The 18,915-nt window shown below is 64.4% G+C and overlaps 1 protein-coding gene across 1 annotated transcript in view; it reads right to left on the bottom strand.

The window, feature by feature from the left end:
• The window catches only part of Prkcz (protein kinase C zeta), an 89,757-nt gene extending 80,901 nt beyond the window's left edge, over nt 1–8,856 (bottom strand). Inside the window, exons 1-4 of the mRNA XM_077791022.1 lie at nt 8,786–8,856; nt 4,023–4,144; nt 3,208–3,297; nt 1,796–1,846 (exon numbers count right to left, since the gene is read on the bottom strand). Of these exons, the coding sequence (XP_077647148.1) occupies nt 1,796–1,846; nt 3,208–3,297; nt 4,023–4,144; nt 8,786–8,856 (334 nt within the window). The remainder of the gene's footprint in view (nt 1–1,795; nt 1,847–3,207; nt 3,298–4,022; nt 4,145–8,785) is intronic.
• Between the last annotated feature and the right edge of the window lie 10,059 nt (nt 8,857–18,915).

Raw genomic sequence — 18,915 nt, 5'->3', positions numbered from 1 at the left:
CAGCAAGTCCATGTTGACTCAGCATACAGAGGAAGAGCGGCCACAGTGAGCCCTGCGGCCCAGACCGGCCCCCACACACACCCAAACACCAAGACCAGGGTCAGCGTTATGACCTGAAGAGACAGACACAGGAAGTGCCTGTCCCCACCCACAAGGTCATGAAGTGGGCACTGGGGACAGAGGTCCTGGAAAATCCAGTTTTGTGAATGTCAGGGGACACCCTCGACAGCCCAGGAACAGGGGCAGCGGGAACAGGGCCAGCGGGGCAGACCCCGCACCACTCAGCTCCCAGGGGGGCCTGGCTGGGGCTCCGCCCATGCACTGGACTGGAGACCCGCACCTGCCCTCGCCCAGCTCTCCCGGAGGACTGAGGGAGGACGGGCCTGCTCCCTCTGAGACACACCGTCCCACACCAGGGCCAGAACAGGGCTCTCCATGCCCAAGCCTGGTGTGGACCTCAGGCTGGACACCCGGAGCCAGACACCCCAGGGCCACGAGGGTCACCCTGCAGCTTCCCAGCCAGCCAGGCAGAGGGCAGCACGGGAGGGGGTGCAGGTCAGAGACGAGCCACGCTGGCCACCCCTGGGTCCCAGTACCCGGCTTCTGACCTCAGCGAAGGCTCCATGGAATGTTCTGACAAAGCTGGGTGGGCCCCAAAGCCTCGGAGCCACCCCTGCCAAGCACCTCGAGGACCCACTCATGTGCCCAGCGGCATTCTCTGCATGCCCCTGCCAGGTCACACCCCACTTCCACTGTCGGGCATCCTGCACCCCCATGCCCAGGCCTCAGCTGCAGGACCCTGGGGCAGGCTGGCCTGGAGTGCACCGGTGCCCCGAGCTGCAGCAAACGCCCAGCCACACTGTGTGTCAGCACAGCCAGAAAGTCATCCGGGGGGCAATAGACCCGCTCAAGGCCCTCCTGCTGACCAGCAGCGTGAAGGCAGAGGAGCACACAGACAGGGCGGCCCTTGACATCCCTCCCGCGACACCGGCCCTGTGATACTCTTTATGTGCCCATAAAGACACCCTTGCTGGGGGCACGCCCCTCCTGAGAGATGCAGGCACCCCAGGACACACTGCCACCAGGGCTACCCTGCAGGGGACGAGGACCCGGGCACTGGAGTGTTGGCCATCTGCTCAGAGGCCTCCCTGGGCTGTGCCACAGGCTCTGCACACTGCCCTGAGCCATCCAAGACCCCATAGCCGGCCTCATTAGTATCCCCTGGCCCACCCCAGCAGCCCCCAGAGTTGTCCTGCCCAGGGGAGCAAACCTGCACACGGGCCAAATTCCTGCTGCTCCTCGACCCCCCCAGTCCTTCTCCCTCACTGGCCCAGCTGCCCAGAAAGGTCTCACGGAGCGGCTGGCCCTCACCCAGCACCTTCTCAACGTGGCCTCCAGGTGCCGTCAGAAGGACACAGGGCTCCCCCCGGGAACCCCGCTCCTGGGCTGCTTCCATCGGTCCCTCCAGCACACCCAACGTGGAGGTGAACAAGCCGAAGCAGGGGGCATCCAGTCGTCTGCCTGGCTTCCCTCCTGGGGGCAGGTCAGGTGCACCCGGGACCTTCTGCTGTGCCACCAGGTGGCAGAGCCCGTCCCCTCCCTAACGCAGTGCCCACCAGACTATAGGCGTGGGAAACTGTGAGAGCACCAGGCACAGAGGAAATCCCAGGAGGCCATGATGGCTGCCCACGGACATAGCCCTCAGCGAGGGCAGCCAGCCCCAGCCCACAACACGCCAACCAGGCTCCCAGCATGACCCGCCCCGTGGCAGGTGGGGGACGGGCCCAGCACTCACTATCTTCTCCAGGACAGGGCATGCCAGGCTGCTCGGGGACACTCGGGAACACTGCGCAAGAAGAAAGAGAGCTGCGTTAGTTCCTGCCGCAGCTGACCACAGACCCGTGCCCCTGGCTCTAAGGACTTGGAGCTGCTCCTTGGGGCAGAACCACACAACCACTGACCAGCTCTGAGAGGCCTCCAGGTCCCCAGAAAACCCAGGGGAGAAGCAGCCGGCGGCATGCAGACAGCAATCGGTCAGGAGAATACAGACCTGCACCAGTGAACTCACACGGGACGGGAAGGGCGGCAGCGAGCCTGAAAACCGACTTCCAGAGCACCTTAGGTCTCCTCTTCCCCAGCATGGAGTTCAAATTAATGAACACCTACCTGAGCGGCGTCCACTAACGGCCACACAGACGCTCAGAAAGCACTAGCACCCAGTTAAGGGGCAGGAGCGCAGCCCAGCGGCAGAGCACCTGCCCAGCAGGCGTGAGGCCTGGGTGGGGTCAACCCCCGTCCAAAACACAGACAAGAAAACTCAGGGGAACTCTTTCTTATTCTACAACATAGAGTGGATTTTTCAGGTACCACAGCTTTAGAGGTAGAGATGGATCCTTTACCTTCACGACAAACAAGTGATTTAACCTGAGAAGGGCACTTGGAGAAAGGGCTAGACCATCCGTCATTTCAACCAGCGGCCCGCGGGCCTGGCAATGACAGGATAAAGGGGAAAACCCAGGGAGGCTTCGGGCCCTGATCCCCACTCTCAGGCTCAGGGGTCCACACCCACATCCCTGGGAAACAACTGGGCAGAGCCTGGAGTGGCCTAGGAGGTGGCTGGCCAACGGGGGTGTGACATTCATGGCCCCCCAGGCACCCCTGGAACCTGAAGGAGCTGGACAGCAGGTCGAAACACCCGATCTGAGGACAGGACTGAGATGGGACCCACCACCTGGCCTCAGCACGCCTGCGATCAAGCCCCAGCTCCCAAGAGAGAGTCCAGGCTGGGGACGGCTCGGTGGAGGGCTTGCCCGTCATGTGTGCGCAGGGAGGGCTGTGCGGCCACCCCACGGCCGGTGCACCAGGGCCCCTGCATGGCTGCGGAGCCCAGAGCACGGTGAAAACTGGAGCCAGGAGAAGCTGGCCCAGCAGGAGAGAGCAGGGAGGGTCCACGGCCAGGACCACCCTCTGCCTGGGGAGAAGACCGCGGCTTGCTGACTACCGGGTTAATAAAGAGTCAGAGAAAAATCAAACCCAAACGTATTATATTTAACGTCCATCGATTCATGGCCTCATAAGATTTAAACTGCCACCTGATCCCCCAGGCGGCCTGGCAGAGATGCCCACAGACGGGGGTGGCCCCCAGGGACACTCATCTGCACAGATCTCCTGGGCAGGCGGAGAGGGCAGGGGCCAGCCACCACTCACCATGGATGACGAGCCCTTCACACTTGGGCTGACAGGCCAGGCGAAAGGCTTCCTCCAGCTCCATCTGTGAGGACACAGTGCAGGGGTCACCTACGCAGGGCAAGAGACACTGCTGAGGCCACCGCAGACAGAGGGGCCGAGACAGCGCTGGCTCGGCACAGCACCTGCAAGTCTTGCTGCCTGAGAGCAGCCACCCTGGGGCCAGGTGTGCGAGACCAGCCATCCAGAGCAGCAGCCAGCGGCCAGCCCTGGGCCTCCACGTAAGAATCAGGGAGTTCAGTCCTGCAGCTGAGGGGCCCTAGAAGAGCCAAGCAGCAGGCAAGACCAAGAGCCCTCTGCTAGTCTGGACAGACAGAGGTGCGGACTAGCCTCGCGTGACGACGTTCCCACCCAAGAGCAGCTCTGCCCAGGCCCTGCAGAGAGGGGCTGCTCCTGGATGTCCCCGACACCCCTTTCTAGACAGTGTGCGGGAGGGAGAGGGCGGGAACAGAAGGAGGTGGACAGGGAGGAGGGAGGGGAGGCGGGGGCACTAGAGAAGACAGAGTCAGACGTGGGCAAGGAGGGAGGTGGACACTGCCTACCCCTGACCTCCCCACTCTCCTGAGGAAAGCCACTCGCAGGCCAGGCCAGACCCGAGAAAGGTCAGGGGAGGGTCAGGGCCTGCCCACAGCCTCTCCAGCTGTCCATGACCAGGCCTCCAGTCCCTCTGTCCACCCCTGCAGCCCATCCCACCCCAGCTGTCCCTGAAGGGGGCAAGGGGGCCAGGCAGGTTGAATTCCTTGTGGACATCTCTCCCTGGGAGGACAGAGGCCCACCTTCGCTGTCCACCCACTTGAGGGTGAGCGGGTACTCATGGCGCAGCCGGCACATGTCCCGCACCTCCTCGCAGAGCTCATCGAAGGTCGTGGCCGCGTCCACACTGGTGATCAGGATGTCCCTGGGCGAGAGCACACGGGTCGCACAGCGGTCACAGGTGATGAGAACACTGCCTGTTAAACAAACTGCTGGCCACAGAGGGACTGAGCCTTTCCCCAAAGACAGCACCAGCGTCCCTCTACAAACATCCCTCTACAAACCCACAGAACACAACCACCGACCAGCTCTTCAAAATTCCCCAGGAACACGGCCCCACCCCAGAGGACTGAGCGAGGGCAGACGCCCCCTGGTGGAGGCAGGGCAGTGGCACCAGACGCCAATGCTGCCACAGGGGGACCCAGGGGTGGACATCAATGGGTCAGCTAAGCCCTGTGGTGTTGCCACAAGAAAAGAACCCAGTCCGACCTCCCCCTGGACCTCCCAGGCGCAGACAACGGCATCCCTGGAGGTAAGAGCTTGCAGGAAGTGGAAAAACCAAATACTCTGTCAAGTGGCTTTCCCGGCCAGGAGGGGGCTGGACCAACCTCCCACACTGTGGCCTCCTGCTACTTCCAGGTGCTTTTTTGGAGAACCATCGTTGTCTTTTATCTTTTCTTCTTAAACAGGATGTAAACCTGAACAGGGATCCTGGGTGCCAGTCCCTGGTTCCGGGGAGACCAACCTGCCACTCCCCAGGAGCAAGTGGGACATGGCTCCCTCCCGGCTTCCTCCCCCTGCCGCTCTCAGCAGGACCTCTGCCAGGCTCACTGAAGTTGTGGGCAAAACCTGAGAATCTCAGAGTCCCAAGCCACAGCCATGGCCCTGGCCTCCCACCAGGCCATCTGAGGACGGAGGACCTGAGCCACAGCGCACAGTGTCACCCCCCCACCCCCCTCCCCCGCCCAGCAGCCCAGGGTCTCTGGCCTCACCTGACCCATGCCACACCCCAGGGGAGGGGAAAATGCCCCAGTTGCCGGCCTGGAGCTCTTGAACTGGCCGCCCCACGCTGTCCCCAGCGCCCCGTTCTCCACAGGGACTGACCCAGCTTGTCTTTCCTGCAGCCTCACGGCAGACAAGGAAAGTAGGGCACGGACGCACCCCTCACCAACTGGGGGGACTCTGGAGTCCAAGCTCCGGCCACCTGTCACCTGGGGCTGCCCAGGCCTGGTACCCACACTGCAGGCACTCTGGTGGCCTGGCAGCATTACTAGTCCTGCAGCCAAGAATTCAAGATTCTTGAGGGTCCACCACCTCTCGACCTTTGACCCCTTCCTGCTACCAAGAGGAAGCTCTTCTCTTTCCCCAGAAGGCAGGAGGCCACTCCTGTAAACCCCAGGGCTTCGGCACTGCCTGGCAGGAGGCTGGAGAAGCAGTGCCACTGAACCCTTTAGGACACAGCCCTGGGCAGGGGGAGTCATCAGGAGTCGTCAGCAGCCCCGCTGACCAACTCCCTGGACCCTGCACCCTGAACAGAAAGGTCTGGATCAACAGCCTGTGCAGAAGAGGGGGGCCAGCTACCTGTGGCTTCCTGAAAATATGGGTGCTGTACCACCCTGGCAGACTCCCGGATGACCACTGGGGTGGGACTTGAGACCCCCATCTTGGGCCTCCGAGGGGTTGGACAGGTAGGGGACTAATGGCCATCACATCATTCTCAGCTAGAATAGGTTTCAGTGTGTAGGATCCTCACCTGTGGCCTGGTGGCTTCCCAAGGAGCAGGGTCTCACCCCAGGCCCCCAGCACTCCTTCTGTCCTGGACAAAGTTTTACCCAGACCCAGGTCTTTCCAAAGCTGAGGGCTGACCTAGGCAGCCACTGCTTCACTGTCCAACCCTGAAGAGGTGCTCTGCAGAGGCACTCAGGAGCCCAGGGGGAGGCAGGGGGGTGTGGAGGACATGGAGGAAGGGGTAAAGGACAGAGGGAGGGTGCAGGGAGAGGAGCAGAGGGGGAGGGGGGATGGAGGGGAGGGGGGATGGAGGGGAGGGTGCAGGGAGAGGAGGAGAGGGGGAGGGAGGGGGAGATGGAGGGGAGGGTGGAGGAAGGAAGGAGGGTGCAGGGAGAGGAGGAGAGGGGGAGGGAGGGGGAGATGGAGGGGAGGGTGGAGGAAGGAAGGAGGGTGCAGGGAGAGGAGGAGAGGGGGAGGGAGGGGGAGATGGAGGGGAGGGTGGAGGAAGGAAGGAGGGTGCAGGGAGAGGAGGAGAGGGGGAGGGGGGATGGAGGGGAGGGGGATGGAGGGGAGGGTGCAGGGAGAGGAGGAGAGGGGGAGGGAGGGGGAGTTGGAGGGGAGGGTGGAGGAAGGAGAGGGTGCAGGGAGAGGAGCAGGGGGAGGGAGGGGGAGATGGAGGGGAGGCTGGAGGAAGGAGAGGGTGCTGGGAGAGGAGCAGGGGGAGGGAGGGGGAGATGGAGGGGAGGCTGGAGGAAGGAGGGAGGGTGCAGGGAGAGGAACAGGGGGAGGAAGGGGGGGATGGAGGGGAGGGTGGAGGAAGGAGGGAGGGTGCAGGGAGAGAACAGGGGGAGGGAGGGGGAGATGGAGGGGAGGCTGGAGGAAGGAGGGAGGGTGCAGGGAGAGGAGCAGAGGGAGGGATGGGGAGATGGAGGGGAGGCTGGAGGAAGGAGAGGGTGCAAGGAGAGGAGGAGAGGATGAGAGGGGGAGAGAGGGGGAGATGGAGGGGAGGCTGGAGGAAGGAAGGAGGGTGCAGGGAGAGGAGCAGGGGGAGGGAGGGGGAGATGGAGGGGAGGCTGGAGGAAGGAGGGAGGGTGCAGGGAGAGAACAGGGGGAGGGAGGGGGAGATGGAGGGGAGGCTGGAGGAAGGAGGGAGGGTGCAGGGAGAGGAGCAGGGGGAGGGTTGGGGAGATGGAGGGGAGGCTGGAGGGGAGGCTGGAGGAAGGAGGGAGGGTGCAGGGAGAGGAGCAGGGGGAGGGATGGGGAGATGGAGGGGAGGCTGGAGGAAGGAGGGAGGGTGCAGGGAGAGGAGCAGAGGGAGGTGGAGGAAAGGGAAGGAAGAAAAAAGAGGAACAAGAAGAGGACAGAGGCAACAGAGGTGGGAGAAAAGTAGGGAAAAGAGGAGGGCAGGGGGCTCCACCTAATCAGTCCTGGAAACCAGAGTCAATAGGTTGAATTACTCTGCAGTGTAACCAAAGTGCTCCCCAGGGGCAGGAGCAAGGGGAGGGGCGGACTGGGAAGTATGGCCCAGGGCTGGGGGCGGGCACTGCCTTCAAGGTCCCCAGGTACACCAGGAGGTGATGGCTGAGCCTCACTGGGGCAATGCTGGAGGGTGTGGTGCCCATCCACCCTGAAGCCCTGGGTACAGATCTTAGGACCAGTCCCAGCTTAGTGGGTGGTTCCAAGAAGGGAAAACAAGTCTCCTGGTAGTTAACAGGTGCTCCACTCAGAATGGCTGGCCAGGACGCTCTGGGGTCTGAAGACACCACACCAGTTTCCACTCTCCCCTTTCCAGGCGGGAGACAGAACTGACCTCCACCCTTTCAGGTGGCACTGGAAGGTCAGGTCACCAGAAATCCCTCTTCCTTCTGGCTCACCTCCCCACCCCCACCCCCACCCAGGTGCATATCAAAGGGAGAGGCACTAGGTTGGAGGGGCCCCAAGGGTCCCAGGGAGAGACAACCAAGTTTCCACAGGAGACCCAGGGGTCAAGTAGCCCTTGAAGCCCAACCTCCTAGAGTCAGAGGGCACTGCCCAGGAGGGGGACACCACCTGGGATCACAATATCCCACCGCCTTTGTCCACTCCTCCCAAGGATGGTCCAGGAGAGGAACACTTTGCAGGACCCCAAGGAATTTGAGAGTCCAGTTCACTGTGCTCCCCTCCCAGCAGTGGGGACCGGCTAATCTTGGGCGCCCACCATCTCAACTGGGTCCCAGGAAACCCAACAGCACCAGCAGGAGGAAGAAGCCCATGAGCGGGTCCTCCCCACCCACTGTCTACACGGGCGGTGACCGTGGGATCCTCCCGCTATGCTTGGGCAAGTGAGCCACCAGAACAAGCCCCCGCCCCGCCTTCCCCTGGCCCCGGGCTCCCGGAGTTCCCGACCCGACCCCAAGGAGGTGTGCTGGCCGCGTTTCACAGCTAGATCTGCGGACTGCGCCTCCAAAGCCCCCTTCCAGTCAACCGAGGGGTCTTCACCCAGTCCCCAGTGCAAGTGCCACCAGACCTGCCAAGGACCCTTTTCCCATGACTAGGGTGGCTCAAGGCCCTGCCTTCACCTCAGTCACCTCAGTCACGGGCTTTCCTTAAACGGAGACGTCTGAAACCAGGGACTAGTTTTCAGTTTGACAAAAACTTCTGAGTCCTCACGGCTTGGTGGCCTGACGTACTTTCCAGTGAAAATGTCAACAACTGTGACCAGGGCGGAGGAGCGCGCAGCAACGCCCGCCGCCCGCGTCGCGGGGTCCCGTGCGGCAGGTGCCAGTCCCGGGAAACCCAGACGCTGGGGGGGGGCCTGCAGGGAGACGCGCGCCCCGAGAGCCGGGCAGACCCGCCCCACCCCGCCCTGCCCTGCGGGTTTCCCGCGGGAGACGTTCAAGGGCGTCCGGACCGCGGGATCGCCGGGAGACACCGCCTGCAGTGTCCGGACCTCCCGGGACCCCAGGGGCCGCGCCGCCCCCTCCCTCCCGCGCCGCCGCCCGCAGTGGCGTCCACCCGGCCTCCCCAAGGCCGCGGTCCGGCCGCTCGCGCGCCCGACCGTCGGGCGCCGCGCGCTCACCCGCCGTAGTGCACCTTCAGGCGGACGCGGACGCCGCTCCCGTCCATCTTGGGGCTGGACCTGCTGGGCATGGCGCGCTCCGCCGGCCGCCGTCAGAGCCGCGCCCCGGACGCTCGGGCCATAGCCTGGGGCGCCGGCCGGGGACAGGGGCGCCAGGTGGGGCGGACGGCGGAACGCGGAAGGGGAGCGCGCGGCAGGGACCGACGGCGCGGCCCCGCCAACTCCGCGGAACTTGGGCGGCGGGCGGGGCGGGTGGGCGCGGCCGGCGGGTACGCGCAGGGGCTAGGGGCGCGCACGGAGCCCGGCGTCCGGCGGGAGGCGGTGTCCGAACTTCGCCGACTGGGCCAGGCGAAGGCCAATCCGCCGGGCGGGCGGTCCTGGGGCGGGGGCCGCGGCACCTGCGACCAATGAGGGCGAGGCGGTGCCGCCACCTGGGCCAATCCTCGGGGGACCGCGCGGCCGCGGCCCAATGGCGCGCGCGGGGCGGACTACCTGTCGGGCGGGGCGCGGCCACCTGCGGCCAATGGGAGCGCGCGCCGCGCGGCTCTGCCCGGCAACCGGCGGCGACGCGGACCTCTCCCGGGCTCGGGGACCACCTGCGGCCCCCGACGGCCCTCGGAGCCCGCCAGGGTGGGGGCCTCAGGGCCAAGGTGGGCCTCGCAAACTTGGACGTGCACGTTCTCGGCTTCCGCCCAGACCTAGGCACTGAGTGCAAACTCCAGTCGTCCGCGCTAACGAGCCCGGGCGACTGCGGCGAGCGCCGGTCAGCGGCGCCGGTCTGCGGTCGCGAGTGGCTCAGGAGCGCGGCCCGAGGGAGCTCCGCCAGCCGTCGTCAGGCGCGGTCCGCAGTTCAGACCCAGGATCCGTAAGGCCGCGGGGAGGACTCCCAAGACCCCAACCCCGTGCTTCCCCTTCGGAATCTAAGCTCCCAGGCAGGAAAGAGTTATCTACACTCGCTGCCTCTGCTCCAGTTCACTTCTCGACCTGGGCAAATCCTGGACCATTGGAAGGACTTCTGGTCGTCGTTTTCGCCTCACAGGTTCTCCTGGTGCCTGCTTGGTGCCAGCACTGGGGTGACCCTAGAGGACTGCACGGATAGCCCCTAGGGTCCTAGCGCTTCCTGGAGATGAGCGACGTGCAGACACCTATTGACAGTGCTGACTTCGGGTGCGCTAAGATCTTCCTGCCTGTCCTGGTAAACTCTACAACTGCCACCTGCCCACTTCTCTGTCCCTCTGTACAGACCCGCCTAGCGCCCCACACTCTGTATTCCCACCGAAGGTACCCCTCAGATACCCCTCTGGTACCAGCCCCCCTTCCCCGACACCACCAACTCCCACACTTTATTTTTAAATTTATTTTGTTTATTTTTGCAGAAGTGGGATTGAACCCAGGGAGCTCTACCACTGCGCTGCACCCCCAGCCCTTCAGATTTTTTATTTTGAGGCAGGGTCTCACTGGCAGCAGTAGCTGGGAGTCTAGGTGGGTGTCCCCCTGCACATCTTCAATACAACTGTCCTCCTCAAGGGTCAGGGCAGCTCCCTCCTGAAGTATGAGTTCACCTCAAGACCTTGGGGTCTCCTTTGGCCCTCCCTCCTTCCACCTGCAAATCCACGCCACTCCACCTGGCACACCTTGCACACCTGCCAGAACCTAGCCACCCACCACCACAGGCTCCGTGCTGGGACTGTTTCCTGTGCTGCCTCCAGTTCCCTTACCACATAAGCCACTCCCTGGTGTCCTGTGTCCAAAAGCCCCCACGGTCCCCATTGTTCTTGGATGACAGCCAAGTCCTCAGCATGGTCTACAGGTCCTCCCAGACATGGGGCCACAGAATCCTCTCTGCCTCCATTTCCCCCTCGCTCTTCCTGGCCTACCCCGCCACCTGGCCTCCTGGCTGGCTCTGGCCCAGGACCCTGCAGTGCAGCCCCCACTCCCAGGAGCGCCTTCCCAGATATCTGCCAGACTCTCCCAATGGCCACAGGAGCGGTCTGTTCCCCTGCCCGCTCGGCTCTGTGCCCCCGCTCAGTCCTGCACAACTCTAGGGTCCTCTGTTGGGCCCGAAGGGAAAGGGGACCAGGGGAGGCAGCCTGGCAGGATGGGGCAGTGATGGGCAGCAGTCAGCACCCAGGAGGAAGGGGGCCTACTGCAGAACCACCCCCTCCCCCCAGACCAGCCATTGCCAGGGCTGTGGCCTTGGCCCCTGGGCCATCCAGAGCCCCCTCTGGCACTAGGCCTTGATCCCTTCCTGAGGGGCCAGAAGAAAGAAGGACCCCAGGGGTCCTCTGGTACCCTAGGACTCCCCCATGGCTGTGTGATTGAAGGAGACGTCCAGGTCCCAGCCCTGACGCTCCTGCCCTCTGCAGGCAGGCCGGTCAGCCAGTGTTTCTGTCCACTGGACACCATTTCTCAGACATGCCCCACCCAAGGCCCCGTTGGTCACCCTGGCCCAGGTCCAGCCCTGGAGCTCTTGAGAGTCAGAGCAGCCCTTCCTGGGTGAGGGGTCAAGGGTCACTGCCGGCCCCCAGTCCAGGAGGGAACAAGGGAGGGGCTGCTGGCTGCCTTAGGAGAGTGAAGCCTCAGTTTTCTATGGGGCTCCGAGGAGAGGGCACCTAATCCAGGAGGAGGCCTCGGTGGGTCGTGTCTAGGATCATGTCCAGCCCTAGAGTGGGGGGGGGGGAGTCCTGTGCAGCTTTGCAGAGGCTCCGGCAGAGGGCTATCAGGAAAGCTGTCAGGCCTCCCTCCCAAGCCTCCACCCACCCGGCCCATCCTTCCTCTCCTGCCGGGTGGAGGCCTCCCATCTGCATTCTTCCCACTGAGGAGACCAGCAAAACAGGCCTCCGCCCTGGCCCTGGGGCCGCCTGGAGGAAGAGGGACCAGGGATTCCGGAATTTCAACAGCCCCCCAGCCTGGAGGCCTTGGGGCTGTGGGTGCTGAGGGACAGGCAGGCAAGCTCACAGGACAGGGTCACCATGTTGCTTGGCAACAGGCACAGTGTCTGTTCCCCAATTTAACACTCCCCTGTCAGGCTGGGACCCTGTGTGTCCACCTGGCCTCTCTGGCAGCTGGCTCATGGTGGAGGGTGTGAGTGAACGGGTCCCTAGGGACTGCTGGAGCCAGCCTCTAGGGCCTCAGGCTCTGTCCCCACAGGGGAGGGCAGGGCCACCACCAGCTCCACCCGTCCTGCCTGGCCACCCAGGAGGCAGTCTGTGGCTTAAGACGGGTTTCAAGGACTCTGTAGGGGCCTCCCAGGGCAGGTGGGGCAGGGAGGTGACCCTTGGAACCTGCCAGGCGGGGCAGAACCGGTGAAGAAGTGACCTTTGGAGCAGAGAAGAGCCCCGGAGGGGCATCCTTCCCTCAGCCTTCAGATTTCACACTCCCCCAGGTGTGGGGAGGGGTCTCAGCAGGTGACCTGGGTGGGCCGAGGGCAGAGGACTGGCTCTCCAGTGGCTCCCTCTGGTAAATGCCCGTAGACCCCCACCTGTGGGCACAGTACCCTTCCACGCAGGGGACGCCAGCCTGAGGTCTCCTGGGCTGTGCTGGGGCAGCCCCCCCAGACCCTGGCCCTTCCTGCTCTGCTGGCTGAGGGTCTCTGCTCTGCCCGAGTCCCGGCCCCAGCCAGCCCCTCCAGGCACACAGCTCTATGCCTGTGCTGGCTCAGGCTGGGATCCCGGGTCCTCTGCCAGGTGCGAGTCTGACACGGGCTGGCCAGGACCCCCTGGCCACAGGAAGGGCCGGAAGGTCTGCTGACAGTGCTGGGCGCTCACAGCTGACCAGCTGAGGGAGGGGCCGGGTAGCAGATGTTTCCTTTCTGGTTCCAGTGACAACACCCGCCTCGTCCCTCACTCACGCGGTGTTGAGGGCCTGGAGGGCCAGCAGTGGCTGCAGTGTGGCCAGGTGTACCCACAAGGCCCCTGCCACACAGAGCTGCAAGATGGCAGCTCCGCCAGGGCCAGGGGAGCCGTCCTGGAAGAGAGGCTGCTTCTGGGACTTGAGATGTGTGCCCAGAACCCTGTGGCAGGGGAGTCCTGAGGGGCCACCTGCCCGCGGGCCTCCAGCTCCTGTGGGGCTGCAGATGCCTGCACTCCCTCCGTCTGTGGGGGTCCCTGTGCTTTTCCTCTGGGCACCACTTTGGCTTTCTGCCCGTGACTGGACACACGTGTCCTCTGCGATCCAGGCTCCCGGCCTGGTGCTGCTGACCTTGGCAGGGCTGGCGTCCACCTCTTGGTGCCGGTGGCCAGGAGCCTCCCTTTTTCTCAGCGAGTGCAGTACCAGGCTTCCCCAGGAGGGGGCACAGGAGGGAGGCTGCTTCTCCGCAGTGGTGCCTGGATCCTCCTCCCAGGGGCTGGTCTGGGTCGCAGGGGTGCTTTGTCTCTGGCCCCCAGCACAGGTGTGTGGGCTCTGGTCTCCTGCTCCCATTTCCCCCATCCCGTCTTTGGGCTGCTTCCGGCCCCAGCCTGGACAGCAGCCCACAGACCCCCACCTGTGGGCCCAGTCTCCCTTCCATGCAGGGGACGCCAGCCTGAGGTCTCCTGGTCTGTCCTGGGGCAGCCTCCTCGGACCCTGGCCCTTCCTGCTCTGCTCGCTGGCTGCAGGGCTTCTGGTTGTCCTTTTGCTGAGTGTCTGCGAGTTGAACCTGGACCCTGGATCCTCACTCTGTCCCCGTGTGCTGGACTCTGTGTGACTGCATGTCCGCCCGCCCTCTCGTGTGGTCAGCCCAGAGCTGCACCCAGCAGAGGCAGGAGAGCCAGGAAAGGCTTGGTCTGCCCCACCCATGGGTTCGAGCGGGGGTGGCTGACAGGGGACAGTGGGCTGGGGTGCCACCAACAGCTGACGGGAAGGGTGGTCCCTTCCCCCTCCGTCCCCACATGGGCTGTGACCTCCCTTCTTCCTGAGGGTGTGGAAGTCCTGGCCCCGTCCTCTGGATGACACTCAGGGCCAGCCAGGCTTTCCTCAGGCTGGGCCGTGACGTCCCTGCCAGGGCACATCTGCACTCTGCTCCCTGGGTGCCAGCCTGTGAGGCAGGAGCACCGGACGGACGCTGGGCTCCCGGGCTCCAGATAGGTGAGGCCAGGAAGTGGAGTCGGCCTCCCACGGGCCCTAAGGTTATTGAAGACCCAGGGGAGGCCGAGGAGCCTGAGAGCCGCGTCGCCATGGCCATGCTGGCGCCCTCTCCCAGCTTCTCCTGGTGCTTCAGCCCCAAGAAGAGTGAGGCCAAGATGCGGGAGGCAGCGCGGGAGGCAGCGGGGAAGGCCTCCAGCTCCCTGTGTCCGGGCGCTGTTCACAAACTGCCCAAAGGTCAGGCTGCCGGGCGGCCTCCTTCAGGTCCTGGCTGGGCTGGGCTGTGGGGGAAGGCCCCCCTCCCGCCCACCTGGACTGTCCTCCAGGGAGCCTCACCCAGCTTGACAGGGTCCCCTCCGGGGACCACCCCAAGAGAAGAGCTGGAAACACAGACAGCTCTTGTAGCACCAGACTTCGTCTGCCAGCTGCTGGGTGTCCAGGTGGGAGGCCGCTGTGGACGGCAGCACATGGGCACACACACCCTGGCACGCACTTGAGCCAGCAGGAAGCCCCTCCACCCAGCGAGGGGCAGCAGGAGGCTCTCCACCCCACGGCCTTGCTGGCTGGCTGTTCAAGGCGTCCCTCTCCTTAGAAAGCATCCCATCTTCCTCTTGAGGGAAGACCCCCAAACTTCACCCGTGACCACGGCTGACCCTTCGCCTGTCAGCCCCCTCGGGGCGGGAGCTCATCCGGTCTTCACTCCGCCTCAGAGAACACGCACCCTCACTGCAGGGTGAGGTGCTGCAGCCACCTTCTCCCGGTCCACTGTGGGCGTGTGGGGCACGTGCCTCGATGCACCGGTCCACGAGAGCTGTGTCATCGGGGTGACCTGAAGTGACCCATGTAAGTCTGGGCCTCCAGGAGATGTCACCCCACCCGGCCCCAGCACCTCCTAGAAGTGGGGGGTCCTCGATGGCCAGGGAAATGGGGCTGTGGGGCCAGCCCAGGCTGAAGACTCAAAGCTCGGGCCAGCCCACCCAGCCGAGCCGGCTGGCCAGAACCTGGGCCTTGGGCTGTCCAGGAAGGACCAGGCTGAGTAGAGGAGACCTGGAGTGGCCAAAAGCCTTGCTGAAATGGCACATGCAAGTGAGATCTTCTCGGGAGGCTTCTGCCGACCTGGGTGGGCAGTCGGCCACCCTGGACCCCTCCCCCCACCTGCCCAGGAGTCCTTCCCCAGCTTCCTGGCCTGGGTTCCTCGCAGGCAGCGTGCGTGGGCCTCTCTAGGTTGAGTGGAGCCTAAGGGGTACAGAGCCCTGCAGCTCTGGCCATTGTGAGGAAGAGGGCAGGTGGCCTCAGTGAGCCTCAAGGTCCTTCTGCAAAGCTGAGCGGGGCTCAGATGCCGTGGGGCTCCCTGGTGTCTCCCCCAGCTCCTGTGTCCTAGGGAAGGGCAGCCTGGCTTCAGCCCTTCCCAGGATGCCCGGGGTGGGCAGTGTCCGACATCCCAGGACCTGGAGAAGAAGAGGCCACTCACCTTTTCTTAATGGACACAGGGCCAAAAACCACAGGCGTTCTGAAGCCACGACTCACGCTCGTGCTCCCCACAGGTGGCCCCTGGGTACAGGCAGGGGATCGTGCAGCCCAGGGGGGCCTGTGGGCTGGGAGAGGGCCGCCTGCTGCCCGGAGCGTCGTGTGCACCCACAGCTGACCCCACGGCTGGAACTTTGTAGCCCTGTGGAGGGTCTGCCTCAGTCGCGTGGTCACTCCTCCCACATGGGCACATCTGCACCAGGCCCTCTGCCCACAAGCCCCACCGGAGCATGACGCTACACAATGGGGGACCAACCCTGAGCTTCAGGGCTCGGGAAGTTGACAGTGGGCAGCAAAGAGCCCACCCTGGGCCCTGGAGGGAGAGAAGTCCAGGCTTTCTGTGCCACCGCCATCCTTGAAGACCAGCGCAGAGCAGAGCTCCAGGTGTGCAGAAGCACCACCCTGGAGCACCCTCCCGGCAAGCGTCACAGCCCCCTACGGGAGCCCGGAAGTCCCTCCAGGAGCCGTGGCTGCCCCTTGCCCCCTCCCCTATTGGAAGGTGACCCCTCTAAGTGGCTGCCTGGTGTCCACTCGGCTCCTTGGCTTCTGCACGGCCCCAGCCTCTTCCCAGGGTCCCTCCCTTGTCCTCGGGGGGCAGGGGACACACTCCCTGGAGGTTCAGGCTGGCAGGCTGGACAGTCCCCCGCATCCCCACCATGGGGCCCTGGAAGACGGGCAGGTGCTGCCCCCGACACCCACACCCTGCCTGCACACCCGACCTCCCGGTGTCTGCTGCGTCCACTGAGGTGACGCCCCTGAGGGAGGAGTTGGGAGAGGCCCCTGGGGCTCCTCCTCTGCCTTCCCCAGTCCCAGGGGCGGTGAGGGGCCTTCCCAGCTCAGGGGGTGGGTGCTGGGACCCACCTCACCACACCATGAGTCTCCCAGAGTCGCCGAGGCCGGCTGGACCTGGGCGAGGGGTTGAAGAGCATGGGCAGCCTGCAGAGCCCGGGCCTTGCTGCCGTCCCATGCAATCCCCCTGGCCTGCTTTCTGCGTTTCTTCTCAAAGACAAGTTTCCCCCCAGATGGGAGCCTGGGGCCACGTGAAGAAATAAGTGACGGCGGCTGGTGACAGCAGGAGCGAGACTCTGCTGAAGGTTCTTTCCCCAGAGGGGCCCTGCTGTAGCCACAGTGGCCCCACCAGGCAGGGGCCTGCTCTGCAGGCTGGTGTCAGTGCCCTGGAGCTCCATCGTGGCCACAGACCCCTGAGAGGAGCCCACCCAGGGAAGCCTGGTCAGCCCACGGCGTGGGAGCCCACCGTGGCCGGGAGCCTGTGCAGAGCAGAGCTGCCCACCTCACCTTCAGGTAGCCAGATCCCCATGTCCCCTCGAGGGCACACCCCAGTGACAGCTTGGAGCTGTAGCCTCGGGGTCGGGGGACACAGCTGTCCGCTGCAGCCTCCAGGGGCTCCTGCTCCTTCCTGCCTCACCCCACCTCCTGGTCACTTCCTGCAGCGACTCCGGCCCACAGTTCCCACCTCGGGCTCTGCTTTGGTCTGTCCTCTGGTGGGTCCTGGGGCGAGCTTGCCCACTAGAATGGTGACATGAGGGTCCTGATGGCACCCGGGTGGTGACAGTCGCCTGCAGAGCCCTTGCTGCACCTGGGTCTGAAGGCCGTGACGGCCCTGCGGGGGGGTGAGAGCTCTCCTGGGGTGTGACGACACTTCTCTGGAAGCCAGAGGGCAGGCAGTGCTGAAAACCAGGCCTAGGGACTGACCAGGAGTGGACCCTGGGGAGCCTCGTGGGTTGACTGGCGGTCTCCTGGCAGTGGGACTGGGTCCTGGTGGCTTGGCGTCGTCTATGAGAATCCCCTGGGGATGGTCCTTGGAGGCCAGGAAGTGCCCCCTGCTGCCGGAAGACTGAGCTTGCTGCGTTGGTTCTCTGTGGTCACCATAACAAGTGACCACAAACTGGGTGACCAAAGACAACACAGATTCATTGTCTCATAGTTCTGGAGGCCAGAAATCTGGGGTGGAGGGGTGGCCAGGGTGATTTCCTGCAGAGGGCTGTAAGGGACCTGTCCAGACCCTCCCAGCTCCCAGCACTGCTGGCCATCTTGGTGTGCTTGGCTCACAGGAGCGTCCACTGCTGCCTTCATCCTCCCTTGGCCTTCTTCCCGTATCTGAAGGACACCAGGGTTGGTCACCAGTCGTGGTTTCATCCTGACGTAGGGTGACCTCATCCTACACCTTCAAAGACTGTCTTAGATAAGGTCACCTTTGCAGTACCAGGGTCAGGACTTGGGCATTCTTCGGGGACACTTTCCACTCTGTGCTTCTCCTCTTCAGGACCTGCTTTCTCCCCGGCGTCCCAAACCCGTAGGTGGGACCAAGGGCCTAACCAGCTCGTGCAGGGAGCGGAGGGACAGCTGCCGCTGCCGCAGAGCTCCGTAGTGGGACGGGTTTGCTCCACAAGGCCAGAGTCCCCCCTGTGGAGCCCAGGCCCTCATGGGAGGAGGGAACCAGTCGAAGTCTGGGAGCAGCCCTCAGGGAGTGGAGCTGGTGGGCAGGTGCCCCAGGGTTGGGACCTCTTTCCTGAGCTCTCCTCCACACCCCTGGCTGCTCCTGGGGTCACCCTCCCGACGGAGCCGGATACCGTTCCCCCAGAACCTCAGAATGACTTTACTTGGAACAGGGTCTTTGCAGGTGTAGACGGTTAAGAACACCCTGCTGAGGTGGGTGAGCCTGGAATCCAGTGGGAGGTGCCCCGGAGGGGAGGCCCAGAGACAGATGCCACGGACGCTGGAGGCAGCCGTGGGGCGATGCCCACAGCAGCAGGAGCACAGAGGCCTGGCCCAGGAGCCCCCTGGAGCCTCCCGAGGGGGCCACCCTGCCCCCACCTGGCTGTGCAACTGCAGCCTCCAAAGCCGAAGGAATCGCTTCTGCCTCAGACCCTCCAGTTGGAGGCACTTGGCTCTGGCAGCCCTAGGAGTGCGATCCTGGCCCCCACGTAAACTCCCTGCACCCAACCCTTTGCGAGGCTCTGAGAGAGGGGCGGGGAACGAGGCTGTGTGTGGTTGGGGCTTGTCCTGCCATTGCCTTGGGAGAGGCTGGGTGCTGTCTCCCCCCACCCTGGGCCCCTCACTCCAAGCCAGGAGGTTCAGAGGTCCCTGTTCCCAGCACACATCCCCACCTCCGTCAGAGCAAGAAGCCACCAACCCCAGTGACCTGTCCCTGCCAGGATGAGACGCCTGCCTGCCTCCGCCAACTGCCCCAGGTGCCCCCTCCCGGCGCTGGCTCCTCTCAGCTGCAAACTTTGATCCGCCCCTGGCCTTCAATCTGCTCCTCTCATCACCACCGGAATAGAAGCCGCTGTTTGAAAAGCACCCGTCCTCCCTCCTGGCCTGTAAACATGTGGGCAGAAATAGCAGCCCGACGCTGGAGGGGGGACTGCTGGTGCAAAATGAGGCGAAGCTGCAGCTCAGTGGGCCTGGCTGCGTGGGAGCCCGAGGCAGCCTCAAAAGTGGCTTTAAATAGCTCCCCGTGGGTACATGCCGCAGCACCGGGCAGCCTGCGGGCGGCCAGGAGGCAGGGCAGAGGTGGGCGC

This window comes from Urocitellus parryii, chromosome 11 (genome assembly GCF_045843805.1).
Source record: "Urocitellus parryii isolate mUroPar1 chromosome 11, mUroPar1.hap1, whole genome shotgun sequence".
NCBI lineage: Eukaryota > Metazoa > Chordata > Mammalia > Rodentia > Sciuridae > Urocitellus > Urocitellus parryii.
The sequence above is the reverse complement of the archived record's forward strand: the minus strand, read 5'-3'. Positions and strand labels throughout refer to the sequence as shown.